Source organism: Artemia franciscana, chromosome 8 (assembly GCF_032884065.1).
Source record: "Artemia franciscana chromosome 8, ASM3288406v1, whole genome shotgun sequence".
In the NCBI taxonomy this organism is placed as follows: domain Eukaryota; kingdom Metazoa; phylum Arthropoda; class Branchiopoda; order Anostraca; family Artemiidae; genus Artemia; species Artemia franciscana.
The window spans coordinates 3,332,577-3,351,007 of NC_088870.1; the positions used below are offsets into that span (position 1 = coordinate 3,332,577).

At 35.7% G+C, this 18,431-nt stretch overlaps 1 protein-coding gene across 2 annotated transcripts in view; it reads right to left on the reverse strand.

Moving 5' to 3' along the window:
* The window catches only part of LOC136029883 (cyclin-J-like), an 83,872-nt gene extending 66,307 nt beyond the window's left edge, over positions 1-17,565 (reverse strand). Inside the window, exons 1-3 of one of the 2 annotated variants that reach the window (XM_065708363.1) lie at positions 17,473-17,565; positions 7,627-7,736; positions 1,558-1,729 (exon numbers count right to left, since the gene is read on the reverse strand). In XM_065708363.1, coding sequence (XP_065564435.1) covers positions 1,558-1,729; positions 7,627-7,734 — 280 coding nt within the window. In that variant the 5' untranslated portion in view covers positions 7,735-7,736; positions 17,473-17,565. Of the gene's footprint in view, positions 1-1,557; positions 1,730-7,626; positions 7,737-16,381; positions 16,453-17,472 lie in introns of those variants that run through there. The other variant, XM_065708362.1, reaches the window with a different exon arrangement.
* Between the last annotated feature and the right edge of the window lie 866 nt (positions 17,566-18,431).

An 18,431-nucleotide genomic window follows, 5' to 3' on the forward strand; every position in this document is an offset into this window, starting at 1 on the left:
TATGGGGGAGAGTTTTACATGGGGTAGACACGATAGGATACTCTTCCTGACATTTTGGATTTTAGTTTTCTAGTAAAAGTGTTTGAAAATTGTAACTGCAATCCACAAAACAAGAGTCGTTTGATTTTTCTTTAGCGATTTTATTAAACTTTTATCAATTTTTCAGGTTTTTTTTAATGACGAACAACCCAGGTTATTAGGCAGCTCTTCGTTATTATCGACACAGAAGAGTAGTAGAGCAGTTTCAAGTTTGGTCCACAAACAGTAGGTGTCGGAAGATGTATCCCTTTTTAATGTGAGCTATAATTTAGCTTTCAAACTTAAAAAGTTCATTTTCCCCAGTGAAAAACAATTATCTGTCACCGTAAATCATTCCTTTATAATCTGTTCGGCAAAATATTTCCCTATGTCTAAGCATTACTTAATTTTGACTAGTCATACACTAGTTTAAATAATTTTGTTAATAAATAGAATTTTTTTTGAAGTCAGACCCAAAAATTTTGTGGGATGTGCGGGGGGGGGGGGGGGGTAAATCAAAATTTTGCATGGGCAAAAGAGACGTCATAGCTGACACTGACTTGTACCGTATTTTTTTTTCTTCTATTATCAAGTGTTTTTTCATATGTTTTTTTATTTATTTTTTATGTGTTTTTACGTTTTTTATACGTTTTTTCATGTTTTTTTATATGCTTTGTTTTTTTTTATGTGGAACAAAGGCCTTTAAACCCCGAAAACCAAAATACATGAAGGGTAAAAAAGGACCAGCTTTACTTACCAACAAAAAGATTTTGAAGCGATTTTGAAGAAATTTACATCATCGAGCTAAACATGTCCAAAAACTCAATCTTAGACGTTTTCATCCCCCCTCCCTAAAGAAGTTTTTTTTCGCAAGATGGTTAAAGGTCTGTCACAGATGCGTGCGTGTTTTCACCATTTCGATTTAGTACCCGTAGAATGCTCGGTAAAGGAATAGTTCGAAAATACATTTAAATTTCAAGTGCTCTATTTAAATGATAAAAGAGATCCTACCACAGCAAAAGAGTTTTTGTTTTCAAATATAAAACTTTTTTCGAAAATGGGTACTAAAAAACAATTTCTTCTATTTTGTGCTAAAAAAAAGGATCAATTTCGGCCTGTTTAGCTGCAATATTAAATAGGCGAGACATAACTAAATCTGAAGGGTAAAATCACAACAAAGATTTTTTTTTCTTAAAGCAGAGATAATTACTTAAGAGAAATTTTTTCACCAAAACAGCGATATTAAAACCAACTTTTGAGATCTTAAGAAGATAGTTAGCAAATACTTCATTTGAAATCTTCTTCTTCTTTCAGCATGAATGGGTTTTTTTTCGCCTCCCTTGGCATCGGCATTTCAGATGTTACTTGGGAATTTATTTAACCGTAAGCCCCCCAGCTTCTCCGTTTCAAGAGGAGGTTTCAATTTATTCAAGAGGGCAGGGTTATCATTCTTAAGACTCCCAAAATATTACTACAATATTTTTTTTTGTTTTAATCCCTCCCTAAAAGTTTGATTTTAATAATATTAGTAATTGTTACCTGCAACCCAAATACAGCCAAGAGTGACAAGCGATTGTTGAGGACATTCAATGTTATGTCCGTCCATGAACACATCCAAAATGTACAAAGCAAGATGCACGGTGCACTGATCCAACTTCAACAGCTCACAAGCATTACAAAGCCAATCAACAATATACTTGCGGATACGCAGCTAGAAGTTCAAAAAAAAAACAAGCTAGAGACATACACTATGGCTATCCCAAGAGCAAATACCCAGTTTAGGAAAAATTTAGCCCAGTAGAATTAAACAAATGAAGGTATTGGGAAAACGGGTATAAAAAAAAGCAGTGGACAAAACAAAAAGGAACAAACTTTAAATAATAAAGAAATCCGAACTTTGATTTCAAGTCCGGAAGTCCTTATCAACGGAAACAATGAATTCAGCTAAATTAAACCTAACATATGAAGAAAAATAAAACCCACTTTTTTATTTATTGTGTTTGTTTTTCTTCAAATGTTGCGTTTAATTTAGTTTCATTCATTTTTTTCGTCAATAAAGGCTTCCGGACGTGAAGTCGAAATTTTCGGATTTCTTTATTATTTAAAGTTTGTTGCCACTTTTTTGTCAATTGCTTTGTTTTAAAATATTATACCCATTTTCCTTATATTTTCATTTGCTAAATCCTGTAAATGTAGCCTAAGAAACAATTAATCCGGTAAAGCTTTCACTTTCTTCTTATTTAATTAAATCACACCCAAAAAAAGAATTTCTTAGTACATAAGGTACCGATATGTGTAAAAAATATTAGGTCTGGGGTAAAAAGGCAAACTCTCCTTGTCACAACAGCCTCAACAAAACCATGCAAGGAATAAGCACAAAGAGTTAGCAATTTTAATTGCACATCAAGGGGGTTTCCGTAGGGGGGAAATTTCAGAAGGGAATTTTTCCTGGAGGAAAGTTACCCTTGAACTTCCTTTCTTTAGACATTGCAGAAACGCGCGACGGGTAAGTATGTAGGATGTATAAATATGAAAAAAAGCCATAATTTGTTTTCTGGAAATTATTACGTTTTGGAGAAATTTGCTATACTGCACCAATTTTGCATTATTAACATTTCAGTACCAGCTTAATTATGCAGCCTATTATTACCACTTTGCTTTCCATATGCTATCTCACACTAGAATGTCTCGAAACGTTCCACAAGTGATAGTTTAATTAGGCTTTTTCGGGTATATCTGAATTCACAAGTTTTATTCGGGAACCGGCATTTCCCCCCGAAAAATTCCCCCACTCGCAAAATTGAGTCTTTACTTTCATAATAACAGCGCAGACTAGAAATTTTTCAAAAACTCAAGAGGAACTAAATATTAATTTCTACCTCCCCCCACCCCTTTCTTAGAAGTAATTCTGTATCTACCTGAAGGCTCAATGAGAATTAGGTTGTTTTGGTATCAAAATGCACCCTTTGAGGTACTCCAAAATTTATACGACCACCCTTCCCATAAAATCTTATATCTTAACAATGGGCAGCCTGTATAGCTTACAGCCCTTGCCCCATGGGTTGGAAGGCGGGTTGTCAAACCTAGAGGCATGGTTATTCGACCTTTGGAGTATTTTAAACAAAATGTCTATCTCAAAATTTTGATCAAATACGTTTGAGGAAAATGGGGGGAGGGGGTTCCAGTGTTTATTTTCGAAGGGAATTTTTTCGAGAGGGAATTCTCTGGGGGGAATGCCTAGGCCCGTTTTGTTTACATGTACATTATGCTATCAGTGTCGGCATTATACATACATATTTTTTGTACATGACTTAAAAAGTACAGTGTTATTAGAGTTAGCTTCGGTCAAAATTTGAAACAATTTTGCCATTATCACCTTCTTCAACAAAATCAACTTCAATTCAACTGGAAAATTCGATTTTGCGTAAACGCCTATTTGGTACATTAACATTAACTTAGACCAGAGAAATTAAGTTCTCATAAATTAAATATTACGGGAAATTTTCTCTTTTAGACCTTCAATAGAATGAAGGTCTAAAGCAAGGTTCCTATATTTACTCCACACTTGGAAGGATATTTTTACGAATTATTTACTGAGAAAATAATATGGCATAATATAAATAGGGATGTGTTTATAATAGGAGGGTAGTCTATTAACAAATTGAGATTGCACTAATAGCTTAATGTGCTATAGAGAAGTAAGAAAGAACTGATAGATCGTAAACATGCAGAGGAAATAAGGTAGGCCCCATTGAGATAACGTGAGCACGGTTCACATCTATTTGTAACAGGGCAATGGAAAGTAAAGTAATATTTTTCTTTCAATTTAAAACTTCATTTAACGATATTAAAAATTAAAATGATTAAATTGATGAAGTCTTGCCTCTAGAAAAAATTCCTCTCCAGAGACACTACAGAAATACCTCTTCCCCTTGATAAGTCAAGAAGACTCCCCCTGGAAAAAATGTCTCCGAAACATCAAACTTTTAAGCATCCCCCTCAACCTTTACTCCTTGTCCAAACACAAAAGCTGAGAGTTGGATGTTAATTAACAAAGAGGGAATTTCTGTTTTAAAACTTAAGCTGATTCTCATTTGACCTTTTCTAAGTCATTTGCCATATATGCAATTTTGAATGCGCTCAAACTATGTGCTACTATATTTGGGTCGACTACAGTCAAGTCAACTGTAGTTCTGACAAGGTCAAAAGTTTGCTTCTGTGTCATTACGGCAAAATATTTGAAAATCACAAACATGGCCCTTGCCTAAGAGAATTACTATCATTATTTGCCGTTGTTGCCTTATAATTTGTATACCAATTTCAGAAATTGTCATAGGAACTTAAATAGAGTCTTTCTCAGAGACAAACCATCTTTGCTGAAATTTCAACAATCCAGGAGTGAAATTCTTCGAAGATTAGGTGCTGGCTCTACTCAGAGGTAGGAGCCATGGCAAGTAAGCGGGTGTTCGAGGGTAAAACAGCCATAGTGTCTGTGACTTCGGAGGGTAAAATGTTTGAAGTTGGATTTAGACCTTTCCTTAGTTCCTCCAACGCCATCCAGGGCGCACAGGGCATCAGTGCTGTCAGATGGAGAATTTGCTTACAATCTAACCCTCCTACATGAAGACAAGGCTAGTCTGCAAGAATTCTTTAACCGTGTAACAGACTGAGCCGAAAAAGTGGGACTACACGTTAACGTAAAGAAGACAAAAGTATGGCTGTTTGCAGCGACCAACCTCTCAAGATTTTCCATAAGGGCGACAGAGTTGAGCAAGTATCATGCTTTCGATACCTTGGCAGTATAGTTGAAGAGAGAGGCAACATAGCTAAAGATGTCCAGACCAGAATTGTGATGGAACAGACTGCCTTGGATTTCTCATCAATATGGGAATCTCCGAAATTCTCATTAAGGCTCAAAATGAGACTCTTCAACAGCAACGTCATGAAAAATCTGCTTTACTCATGTGAAACCTGGAAACTCGACTAAACTCTAGAGAAACGTCTGCTAGCCTTTGAGAATTACTGTCTCCGACGATTGTTGCACGTCCGCTGATACCACCGAGTCACCAACGAACAAATACGATAGCTGTTTTGAATAGCCAAATCTTGCTCCTTTACCGTTAGCATTTTGGAAAAGGAAGTCGACGACCATGATGAACAGTAGGGGAGAACCCTGCTTAACCCAGAAGCGATTTTGAACCATCTTGTGTCACCAGTACCGGTACGAACGCAGCATTTTGTTTCGTCGTACACAGCCATGATCAGATTTACTAATTTTTTTTTCTGGCAATCCATAGTGGGATAAAATCTTCCACAAGGTTTCTCGATCGATTGAATCGAATTCTTTTTCGAAGTCTATGAGTAAGATCAGCAATTTCCTCCACTGTTCATTGCTTTCTTCAGTCAGTTTTCGCACAATGAAGATAAGGTCAGCGCATGCTCTAGTAGGTCTAAAGCCACTTTGTTCCTTGTTGAGGTTTTGGTCGATCTGATTGATGATTCTATTTAGTAGTATCAGGCTGAACAGCTTAGCAGCTACAGATGAAAGGGCGATACCTATCCAGTTTCCACAAAACTTGGCATCTCCTTTTAAAATAGTTCTACTATAATGCCTTTGATCCAATCTTTGGGAACTCTTTCCGTTTCCCAGACGGTTCTGAAACGGTTGAAACAAACTATCATACATATGCTTATTAAACTTTTATCATTTCAGCATCAATACCATCAGCACCAGGTGACTTGCCATTTTTTAAATTCTCGGCGGCATTTAAGATCTCAGTGGGAAATATTGGGTCTAAGTTAATACATAAGCCGAATAAAGGTACTTCTGGGATATGGGGTATCTGAGTTCGTCTAGGTCGACAAAGAACGTTCTCGAAATGTTTTGTCCAAAGTTTCTTAATCTGCTCTTCAGAAGTTAGGAGGTTTCCTATAATGTCTTTCACTGGACCTTCGGCAATTTTTGCATGCCCCACAATATCATTCGTTATTTTGTAGACGAGCCTTGAGTCACCTTTCTTGGCCACTTCCTCTTTTTGTTCAGCTTTGGCTTCAGTGAATTTACGGTTGTCAATTCGTGTCTGCTTTCCTTGTGCTTCTGAAGGTACAGCACTAAGAAGCGAGCTTGGTGATCGCCTTGTGCGCTATTCTTCTGTCTCTTTAAGGCAGTGCGCTCAGCTATTGTCTTCAATGTGTTTGAAGTTGACTGTAGTTCAACTATAGTCAACTGAAGTCCATTTTATGCACTCATAGTTGAAAGTAAACCAAAGACTTTCAGAATAGGACCGAGAAACAAATTGAGATAAAATAAATTGATGCCAACTCGAAAAGTTATCAAGGTCCAATAACTGAAAAAAAATGTAATAAGACACAAGGAGTCTGTTCACTGGGTTTCGCCAATGTGTACATCAGTTTCATCAAAGTACTGAAGGACAAGCCTCCGAAATACTTTCAAAGCACCATAAAATGAGCTAGGCTGATGATTGGTAGATTTGCATTTCAAACGCGAAGTACTTAAGGACTTTGAAAACAAATTATGGAGCATTAAGTTGGTGTTCATACTTGTAAACAGAGGGGGTTGATAATTCCACCAAAATTGTTCAGAATGAAGCCTCCTCTCACCTTTTGAAGAAATAAAAAGTTGTCTAAGCATTTTTTTTTCGTGTTTTGAAACCTTTACCTAAAACAAATTATCTGACTTAGGTAAATCAGAGAAATGATCCACTAGTCAATCAATAAACGTAGCAAAATTTATCAAGTGTGTCACCAACTGTTTCATCTAATTTTTCAGTCTTTATTGCAAGAGAAAGCTAGAATGACTAATTGTCAGTGTCATAACAGTAAAAAGGGAATAAATTCCCACCAAGATGTATTTAGGAACTATCCTGAAGGAATAGTTTTAGAAAAGTAGACTTTGCCCCTCTGGAAGAGCTGTTGCATTCTACACATTTTTTTTTTTTTTTTGCATAATCATGTTATGATTACAATTGCTTTTTAAATAGTATGGCAGCCTTGTTTATCCTAGTCTATAATTATTACTCTGGAGATATCTGCTTTGAGCTTCGATTTTTCCAATTGTTCTTTCATGGTGATAGAGGGGGCGGGCAGTCTAGTGCACTCGTCGCACGAGAAATCCTATTCTTGTCCCAACCTCATTCCTGTGATTCAAGTATCTACTGATCTGTTTTAAGGGAGGAGTCACATCCCCTTCCTGAGTGAGCAAGCATGATTATATTAATTTTTATTTTTAGTTATATGCAAGTATAAAAATTTTCCAACGAGACGGCTCCAGTCCAACTAATAAATAAATGTTGGATAAAAGTAACAAATTAGTTTTGATTAATTTAAGCTTTAATTAATTAATATTGTTGAAACAGTTTTAATTAACTAATACATTTTGGATAAATCATGAGAACAAAATTAAAAGAGCCTCCACATTATTGGTCAAAGGAAAATATAGTGTATAAACTATTCTATTGGAAATTAGCTGACAGAATTGAAAAATTACTAACTGCTTTCCAAAAGTTGAAAGGAACAGAAGCATATTAAGTAATTTAAGATACAGGCTAAGCAAAAGAAAAGCATTCAGCAGAAATGTATTCAACTTGCCTGGGGTGAATTTCCATTAATCTGAACCATGGATTCCTCCTGTGATTTAAGTGTTGCCAGATACTCCTTTAAAAACCCTTCATATCTGCTCGAACTATGAGTGGCCATCCCTGAAATAAGATAGCACTGAAACTACATCATTATGACAAGTTGTTACAGCACACAGCCACCAAGGCAGTGCAGAGCCGTATAAGTTTCTTTGCCATAACTTCCTCAAGGACCAACAATCCTAGAGGAAGAAGACCTTGCAACAGGCCCCCAAACCCCAAATCCCAGTCTCTTGAACCCCAGTCAGGGGTTCAAGCCCCAGTCTCTGGACTTTAAAGTCAACAAGTATCAGAAACGGAAAAAAGAGCAAACTCTTGTTTGCTTCTGAAAAAAAAAACTAGCGTCATCTAGAATTATATGCAGAATCATAAAAATGATCATGAAAATTCAGATAAAAAGATTAATTGTCAGAATATTCTTTTACTCGTCCATTGCTTTTGCTGTATGTTGGGCCAAAGAATAAAGAGTAACTTTTTGCAAAAGGGTGCAAAAAAAAAAACTTTCGGAATAACCTTCTTTTAGTAAATATTCAGTTACACAGCGAATCCTTGCAATTTATGGAGATATTAAATCTTAAAAAAATATATTTTCAGCTGAAAGTAAGAAACAACATCAAAACTTAAAACAAGCAAAAATTATTCTATATATAATGGGGGCTGCCTATTCCCCAACCCTTGCTCTTTATGCTAATGCCCTAAAGTTCTTTATGAATATGTCTTCTTTAAAATCCAATGGCCCTTCTGTTTGAGCAGTTTTTCTTAAGGGACTGTGATAAAAGGCAAACTTTAGCATATAGAGCGAGGGACAGCCCCTTCCCCCTCATAAATGATATAATTTCTGTTTATTTTTAGTTTTAATGTTGCTTCTTACTCTCAGCTGAATAATAACTTATTTTTTACTATAAATTCTGAATTTTCTCAACCAAGCCATACTGAAAAAATTTCCTTTGTCAAGTTTTACCCTGTGTGAAAATTTCCCTTTGGAGATTTTCCTCCCCAAGGGAATTTCTCAAGGTGGAAAATTCCCCTTTCCCACACAAAATTCCCAAAAAAAACTTCTGTATATTTCTCAATAACAAATACTGTATCTGAACAATGGGCAAATTGCATACCTTAGAGCCCATTCCACAGGGAATTTGTGGGGTCATGTCATCCCCACAGGCATAGCTATTGGACTTTTTAACTATGCTAAATAAAATGGCTATTTCAAAATTTTGATTAAATATCCTTGGGGGGCAAGGAGTGTAAGAAGGGGGCTAGTAACAACCCTCTCCTGGTCTTCCAGAACCCATGGTTTGAAATATCATCCCTGGGATTATTCAGCAGAAAATACAAAATTCCATATTTTTTAGATAGGAGCTTCAAGCCTCTAAAATGTGGTTTTCTGATGTGCTGAATCTGATGGTGTGGTTTTCGTCAAGATTGTTTGATTTCTTGGTTGTTTATCCCTTTTTTCAAAAATCAAGCAAATTTTTTCAGGCTTTTAGGTTTGGTCAGGTGATGTTAAACTTAATGAATTTTATGTATTTTGAATCAGCATAAAAAGCCGATTTTTTATGTATCTATCATAATGAAAATTCTGTTTTTTAGAGTTTTGATTACTATTGTTTGAGTTACTCCTTACTTGCTGTTTGCTACCAGAAACTGTTTGATAGGTTTTTAAACAGTTTGCTTGATTTCTTTTTCTTTCTTTACAGAAAATAGTGGTGATAAGAACGTTTAACTATTGAATGAAAAAAGTTAGCTTCAGGTTGAATAATTCACTTGTTGAGCAGTAGATTTTAAATTAAGCTTACTGATTCCAATATGGTTTAAAAAACTAAGTTTTGCTGCTAATTTCACAGAAATAAAAACAGCTTTTTTTCATCAATAAAATTTGAAATTTTTGTTCTACATTTTTGTTGAAAGCCTTGTAAAATAATGTCTGAGACTCATTATTAATACCGGTTCATATTATTATTAATATTTATTTATATTGTTATAATATTTTTCATTATTTATTAATATTTTAATTTATTATTTAATAGTATTAATAATTAACCTACACTAAAATGACCTTAAAACTGGCATTACAGTAATTCTAGTTAAAGCTTTCAAGCAAAAACTTCAAGCACTTCATGTAGGGTCATAGACACAATATCCTGCATTACATATGGTAGGATAAGACCATTTAACCAGTCCTCAGACATAATGGTTCTAAGTGTGTTTATAGGTATCTTAAAGCGGATAACAAATATTCTGCAATGCAAGAAGTGACTGGAAGAGTGCAGATGATTGAAAGAACCTCTTTTTGTTTTCTGGGAAATTGGCTTCTCTAGGATTGGCCATTTGTTAAGCTAGGATGGCCATATATTATTCCAAATACACAATTCTACTTTCATTTCAGAATAACAGGGTAGGTCTTCTTGGTAATAGATTGCAGTGTGTGATATGGAATCTTCACTAACCAACATTACAGTATAAATAATGTTTTGACTAGGGTAAAGGTACTGAAGATTTGACAGATTTTGTAAAAAAAAAAAAAAAAAAAAAAAAAAAAAAAAAAGTTCTACTCCAGAAGTCCTAATTTAAGGACTTTTGGCTTGAAAAGGATTTCAGTATGTAGGAAAAACATCTAGAAATCTAACTATTTGATGAGAAGTTTGAAGTTTTATCTGAAAAGGGTACAAAGCTCCAACCAGTGGGGGGAGGTAAACGCCTAGAACCATATTCCCTATTTTAAATTGTTAGAAATTGTGACAAAAAGGAGTTTAACATGTTTCACTAGCATTTCAGAAGGGATAGGGTCTAAGAAAACAGGAGTGGATTTCAAGAAATTTAAGAAGCTATTTGTCATTATATTTGATTTAGTGGACTTTATTTTCATACATAGATTCTTAGCTTCATCCAAAATATAGGTTAGGACTTTGGCTGGGTCACTTCTGATATTTCTATGATATGGCTACAGGCGTTTACCCCAGAAAATAATCCAAATTTGATATTTTTTTTTTTTTTTTGGTTTCATTGATAAGTGCTATTGATGCTAAGGAAAGGGACAAATGACTTCCATGTGAACCTCTGCAAATTCTGGCAGAAGTAGCCACCCATAAATTTGACAGCTGAAGTTTTGTCAGTGGACCCTGGAATTTTGACACCAATAATTTCTCATCTGTTTTAAATGTTCAGTGAATTTTCAACAGAGTCACCTACATTTTGACAGGGCCTATTGCTGTCTGTCAAAAATTTTGACAAGGTTACTACACAACATTCCCGAAAAGATATAAATGCATTTATAGAAGCCATTATCTACATTTCAATTTGACTGATGGAACAATTTTAGTGCACCTGGTATTCCACTAAATTAAACAAGAATCTTTGACACTTAGAACCTAGTTTTGACAATGTAATATTTGTTGCCATTTTCATTTGATTTTATCAAGAATAAGCTAATATGGCTAGAATTCAGATAAGATCAAATCTATCCTGATGTATTGGTGCTAATCCCAACTATTTTTGTAATAGATAACCAAGTAACAACAGTTTGAACATTACATACCTGAACAATTGCTGGGGGCTCCTTGTCAAAAACAAGAAACTGACTGAATTGAATGTTCTTTTCTTATCTGGTTGTACTGGATATTGTGTCAATGTTTCCTAATGTTGAAATACAAAAATGGCTTCTATAGATGGTGCTCCAAGTCATGACTAAACAGAGTTATTCTGTTTTGAAGAAACCATTTTTCATTGTAAGGATTTTTCATTGTAGTTCCTAGATCTTCAGTTATTTTTTCACATTCCTTGAAGAAAGTTTGAAATATACTGCTGCTGTTACCACAGCACTGTTGAATGGTTTAAACATTGTGTTGACTAGTTTCAAGGCACAAGTCAAATTCATGACCTTGGATTTTAGCTTCCAAGACAGTGCTAGCAAATGTTATGTAAAAAATATTGCTCAGTACAACAACATAATCAACAAACTTGGATTAAAGCTTGCCAAAAAGGAATGCAAATACAATGGTCCCACCAGAAGATATCTGCATATCCAGAAGTAACACTACCCAAGATATTTGGGAAGGGGGCAGGGGGATGGATTTCACTATTTAAATTGATTCATTTTTGTTTTATATCAAGTGAGACTGATCTTCTTTCATGAATAGTACATCATATATTTTTATCAACCCACTTATGTTAATAAAATAGTTTTACTTGGTGCAACCTTTTACCAACTGGCTGAAAACATGGGATGGCGTCCTCCCTCCTGCACCATACAAAACACCCCTGGAGCCATCTTCTATAGAATCACCAGTAGGATGAGAAGAGCTTCTGAAAATGTTAGCATAGCACCATGCCATTCAATCTATATTGCTTCATACAATTTTTTCAAACTGTAGTTGTCCCTTTAATACCTTGGTTAGGCATGAAGTTGTCCATTGACTTATCAAGAGATTATTCTTGAGCATTTCTTATTCAAGGAACTGTAGAGATATTAACTAAGGCCAACTTGAGTTGGTGATTAGCATTGGATGTATAGCACCAGTAACTGCAATTATCTTATTCTTGCCTGAACACCTTTGAATTTCCCACTTATAGTTCAGCAGCCATTTGATGCTTGACCATAGCGACTTTGAATGTTGAGGTTCAGACCAAGTTTGATTGGTTCTTCTGACATTGTTCAACAAATATTTTGTAAACTTTCTTCAATGGAAGAGTTGGCCAGGTCATAACCCCCTTGAAATGCACTTGCATGCAATGCAGACAAATCCAGTGCACACTGGTCAGTGATGATAATGCTTGTAGGACATGTGCTTCATTCTATACATGACCCCAGCTTAGTCACCCATGTCTTATTACGATTAGTTTCAGAGCAGTCAATGGTTGGTGAACTCACAATTGTCTTGCCTAGACTGTTCTATGGGCCTGAGAAGCAGTTAGAGAAGAAATGGTTCCTTTATCTTGTGTTTGTACATTCACAGAACAGCTTTGCTGAATCATTTCTTGTTTTGATGACTGGGCAAGCTTGAACAAGTCTTTGTTGTCAGAGCTTAGCAACTTGTAGTTCACTTCTTCATCAACAGTATCTTAAATATGATAGCTTGGGGTTCTGCCATTGGCATATATACTTTTTGTTTTGAAGCCTGTTTGTACGTTTTGCAGTCTGTCATTGGATAGAACTGAGAACTGTATGATCTATTTTTTTAATTAGCATAGCAACACACATTTCAAACTCTATCCTTGGCGTCACCAGGCTCTTACAGAGTTTCTTTGTTATAAAAGGATGATCATAAGGAGAATAATAGTAGACATAAAGAAAAAACTTATTCCTTTAAAGAATCATTGGTTGTAATGTCACCTACTAAACTGATTTATCAAGATCTGACGATTGCTTAAACAATTCTCTTTGTGATTACTTTACCAAAGCATCAGACAGTGTAGTTTTGGAATATCTTACTGATTTAAGTGCTATTCTTTGCATATGTCAAGATAGGATAAGACATCCTTCAACACCAACATGAGACTTCAGAAACATACTGAAACATCTATCATGGGATTACCTTAAATCACAGCTTGGAGCAATCTAAGGACCTTGCCTTTAAAAGCTCCAGAGTTGATGATCAAAATTGTTTAGTGATCATTTGCAATTGTATGACCAGCAGCTTCCCAGTTGAGTTTCCACTCCCTTGAAGACTAATCAGTATTCAGCCTTTGTTTGAAAATGTCCATAAATTCAGCAGTGAATGTGTCTTCAGGCCATTTGTTCCAATAACTGACAATAAATGAGGGGACAAATAGAGTGCAGACATTGGTTAGGGTAGACTGCTTAACAACTTACAACACATGACTGCTGGTTCTTGAATTAGAACTAACAATAGGAAATAACACTGGGAACGTGTTAGTCTCCATTAGCTTCTAGGTTAGAATGACTTAACCTCTATTTGCCCTGTACACAACTTGCAGGGTAAGAAATTACCTGCATGCAATACATCATTTTGGTAGCATATCTCTAAATGTCTTCCAAAACTTATATATATATACTAGCTGTTGGGGTGGCGCTTTGCGCCACCCAAACATCTAGTTGGTGGGGCGCTTTGCGCCCCACCAACAATGACTTAACCTCTATTTGCCCTGTACACAACTTGCAGGGTAAGAAATTACCTGCATGCAATACATCATTTTGGTGGCATATCTCTAAATGTCTTCCAAAACTTATATATATATGTACTAGCTGTTGGGGTGGCGCTTTGCACCACCCAAACATCTAGTTGGGGGGGGGCGCTTCGCGCCCCCCCCAAGCCCACCTGTGCACATAAGTCGTTACGTGCAATATTAGTTACGTGCCATTGTAGTTGTGTCCCTGTGTCCCATCCCAGTTTGTAATTTCTCTTCGAGTGTCCCAGTTGTCATTTATATTCCCTGTGTCCTGGTTTCCCAGTCATCATTTGTGTCCTGGTCTGTAATTTCTATTTGAACAATCCCTGTGTCCCAGTCGTCATTTATATATCCTGCCTGTGCCCCCTGCATCCCCATTGTAGTTGTGTCCCTATGTCCCAGTCGTCATTTATATTCCCTGTGTCCCAGTTGTCATTTATATTCCCTGTGTCCCAGTCTGTAATTTCTCTTTAAGGTTCCCGGTCGTCATTTATATTCCCTGTGTCCCGGTTTTCATTTCTGTCCTGGTATGTAATTTCATCAGTTGACAAACATGACGTCAGTCGACAAACAACTTCATGACACATACAGCTCAATCCTTATAATGACGTCAGTTGACAAACATGACATCACTCAACACACACACACACACACAGAGACAACTTATTTATATATAAATATATATATATATATATATATATATATATATATATATATATACATATATATATATATATATATATATATATATACATATATATATATACATATATATATATACATATATATATATATATATATATATATATATATATATATATATATATATATATATATATATATATATATATATATATATTTAATACAGGGAGGCTCTAGACATTCCAACTTTGAGGCTTGGGTCAAACTAGCCCTTTGTAAAGAAAACTTATGACTTTGGGAGAGCAAGTGGAAAGCATTGACTTAATCAGCTGCACAGTCAAACAAGCACCAGGAGCAGACTTCTGATGATCATGAGTATTGAATTTTAATTTGTTGGCAATGGGAACTCCAAGGTCTCACTTGTCATTTATACAGGGAATTTGGTGGCCTGGGAGAAAATAAGAATGACAAGGATTATTTTTTTGAGGTGAGTGGCATGACACTTGGCAACAATAAAATCTAAAAGCCAAGCCAAAGCCCATTGACCTAGAACTAGGGATGCTAGGTATTAGTGCTATATTCCTACTAAAACAGAAGGAAAAGCTATAAAATTCTGAAAACTATTTTAAAACATTCTAAAACACTTATTAATATCATTTCTGGATAAAATTCTAGTTAATTGACTTCTTGCTATCTCAGAAAGGCTTTAGGTTAGGAAAATGAAACTTTCAGGGATGAATCTACATACTAAAGTATGTCCCAGGAAGGTATTTTAAAGCAACTACTTCCACTCCTTCTCCCTCTAGATGGCCCTTACCTTGAAAAATATGTGTTTTATAAAAGTGAAACCTTGCAAAATACATCTTCTGCTTAATTGAAGTTCAACAAAATTGTTTTCAGCTTCATAACTTTGCTCAATTCCATTTTATAAGGTTTTAAAGATATGCAAATGCATTTCCTAAATTTTGAAAAAAAAAACATTGATATGGCTCAAAATTCTACTCAAATAAAAGGAATTGCATTTTCATAACTAAAGGCAGAGAAAAAGCAGCTAGTAACTGAAAATTAAGGTAAAATGTTGTTTTGTCAAAAATTTCAATAGGTATAGACCTGTCATGTAGGCAAATTTCAGGGCCCTCTAGAAGGAGAAGGGATGGAGGTGAGTACTTTAAAATATCTTCCCAGGACATACTTTAGCCTGTAGACCCATCCCTGAAAGTTTAATTTTCCTAACCTAAACCCTTTTTGAGATAGCAAGAAGTCAATTAACTAGAATTTTACCCATTTCTGTAGACATAACAATGAAGTTTGTCCTACTCTCCCCCTAATGGTAAAATAGGCCTATAGGCTACCCAAGGTTGTAAATAGCCTATGTGATGAAATTTCTATATGCTCAGTTTGCAATTGCATTACATGTTTGACAGTAGCCTAAATCAATTTAAAGAAAAGTCATGTAGGCACTATATAGGCCTAAACACATATAATTTACACAAATTCAATGCATATATAGGCCTATAATTTAGGGCACATATTTGAGAACTAGGGGGAAGAGGGCAAATTTTATTGGCAAATACTTGTATTTTAATCTAGAGACTTAGAATGTAATGCTAACAGCCATGTGGCTTATTTTTCTACAATAGGCTAGCAAAAATCAAAAACCTTTCATAATTGATCCCTTTTTATCTAATGGGGCTTTTGGGATTCAATGAATAGGGTTCACTTGGACCAGAAATCAGCCCCTGGAAAGCAAACCAAAAAATCTGTAAACCTTTCTACAGCCTATATCGAGGGGGAGGGCATAAATATTGGCATATTTATTCCTTTAGTTTTCCTTACGCTAAGATTCACGGACATATACTGGCCTTTGCTATATTGAAAGGCACATTTAACCTTGTGAAAAATCTTAATTTCTTTAAAAACATGAGGGATTGTTTGTTTACCTGATCCTGATGAGCCTTTTAACCTTTTGAATTTAGGCGAAAGCTATTAGACCAGAGTTATCAGGTTCTTTAACACGGAAGTTGGAATTTCGCCACTAAAACCTCGCCGAGTTTTGACCACCATAGAATAAATTGGAGAAACCAAGCAGATACTGAGGTTGAAGTATAAATCAACAAAAAGGTATAATCTGTTTCAACTGCTAAAATAAAAAAAAATGAAGAGTAGCTGGATCTTGGTGATTCTAGCCATTACAGGAAGATGACAAATAACTTGACAGAGAACTCCAGTAAATTCTGTTTCAAGAAGTTTCACTGCCGTCCCATGGCAGAATAAACTAGTATTGCAGTACTTTAAGATTAGCTGACATAGAAAAATTATCAGATTAAGTTAGTATATCATATGGATATTTTCAACATGTGAAAAGTACCATGTAGTGGTTATATCACAAAATAACTCAAAAAAGGACCAGTTGGGACCGATTCTCGTGTTGCAGATCAACATCACTTACTTAGACTTAGGACTTCCAACTCCAACCATCATATCGATGCCTCGGCATCGTTGGCGGCAACAATGCCTCTCCATGATGACTTTTCCAGCGTCTTCAGCCAAAAATCCTCAAGGGATATTCTTGGGAGTCCTGCGTCTTTTTAGGCATCGTCTAAGTGTAGCAACATTAGTGCTTTAGCTACTGTTTTTTTTTTCTTACGTGATCTGCAGTCTGCAGCTCCACAGTGGTAAGAGAAAAAAAACTTAAAATTTTTCATGGCTCTGGCCATTATAGGGTAAGTACAGGAATCCTACAACCATTTCTGGGTGGGCATGATCAATTTTCTCAAACACAATGTTCCAAATATAACAAAACTAAAAAAATTAAATTTTAGTGTGCCCTCCAGCACCATTGTTACATCACTTCTGATGTCAGACGCTGCTTACACCATCTAAATACATGCCCCATCGTTTTTCAGACTCCTTCTTCATTATAATTAGTACAAACTTTTTAATTCTTCCCAGTATGTTGTTGTACGAAAAACAAAAACAAATACATACTTGCAACTATTCCGAAAAACGTTATAACAACAAAAGTTTTTACCTGAGTGCACCCTTGCTAAGTTTAGACCGTGGTTGTCATATTTGACAAAAATCACTCATTGATTTTTGAAACATGTTCGCTGTTGAAGACCAAGTATGCTAGTCACTAAAGAAACATATATCATGTTCACCGACAGTCGACTGGAGGTATTTCCAGTTTTTCTACTTTTTCATGGCCGACTGCACTTTAGGAATGTATTTGAATAAAATCCAAGAACAATTCTTTGATGTTTACTTTTTTGGTAGGAAAACTATCATCCTCAAATTCGATGATGAGAGAAAGGTATTCCCGGTGTCCTAAATGAGGTGTTGAATTAAGTAAGATACACTATCACTTTTTTCCTGATTTCAGTCAACAGTTGATTCTTTAGAGTCACAAAAAGTAGGAGGGTAAAGTCAGGTTGAATTTACGGCAAAAGAATCTAAACCTGAATTTTCTCGGACCTGCTATAAGTATTTTTCTAACAGTGGATCAAACCCAGCAATGAGTCTAATTACGGAGACAAAATTCTCAACACTTTTATCCTGATCTTTATACAGATTGGTTCTAGCCGAGTGGTTAGCACACTAGTTATTGAAGTCTTTTGTCCCTGAGGACAGGAGCTCGAGTCTGGCTTGGGACGGGGTTCAGTGGCTTGGACCTGTAAGCTCATCCAGAGTTGACGCAGCTCTAAATTGGCACCCAGAGAAATCTGGGGAAGGTAAACAGGATGGGTGTACAAAAGCAGAGGATTATTTGTCCCCCCTCCTCATTCCACATACTGGCTGAAAGGCCATGAAACAGAGACCAGCACCCCCGGTAGGGACTTCAAAAGTCTAATGCCGTATTATTTAATTTTTATGCAGATATTTTTTATGGCCACTCAGTGCCGAATTTTGCAAAACTAGAAACTTAATAGAGGTAAGTATTCTTTCAAAGAAATCACACCGAAATTTCTTTTCTATTTGAATGGAAGCTTG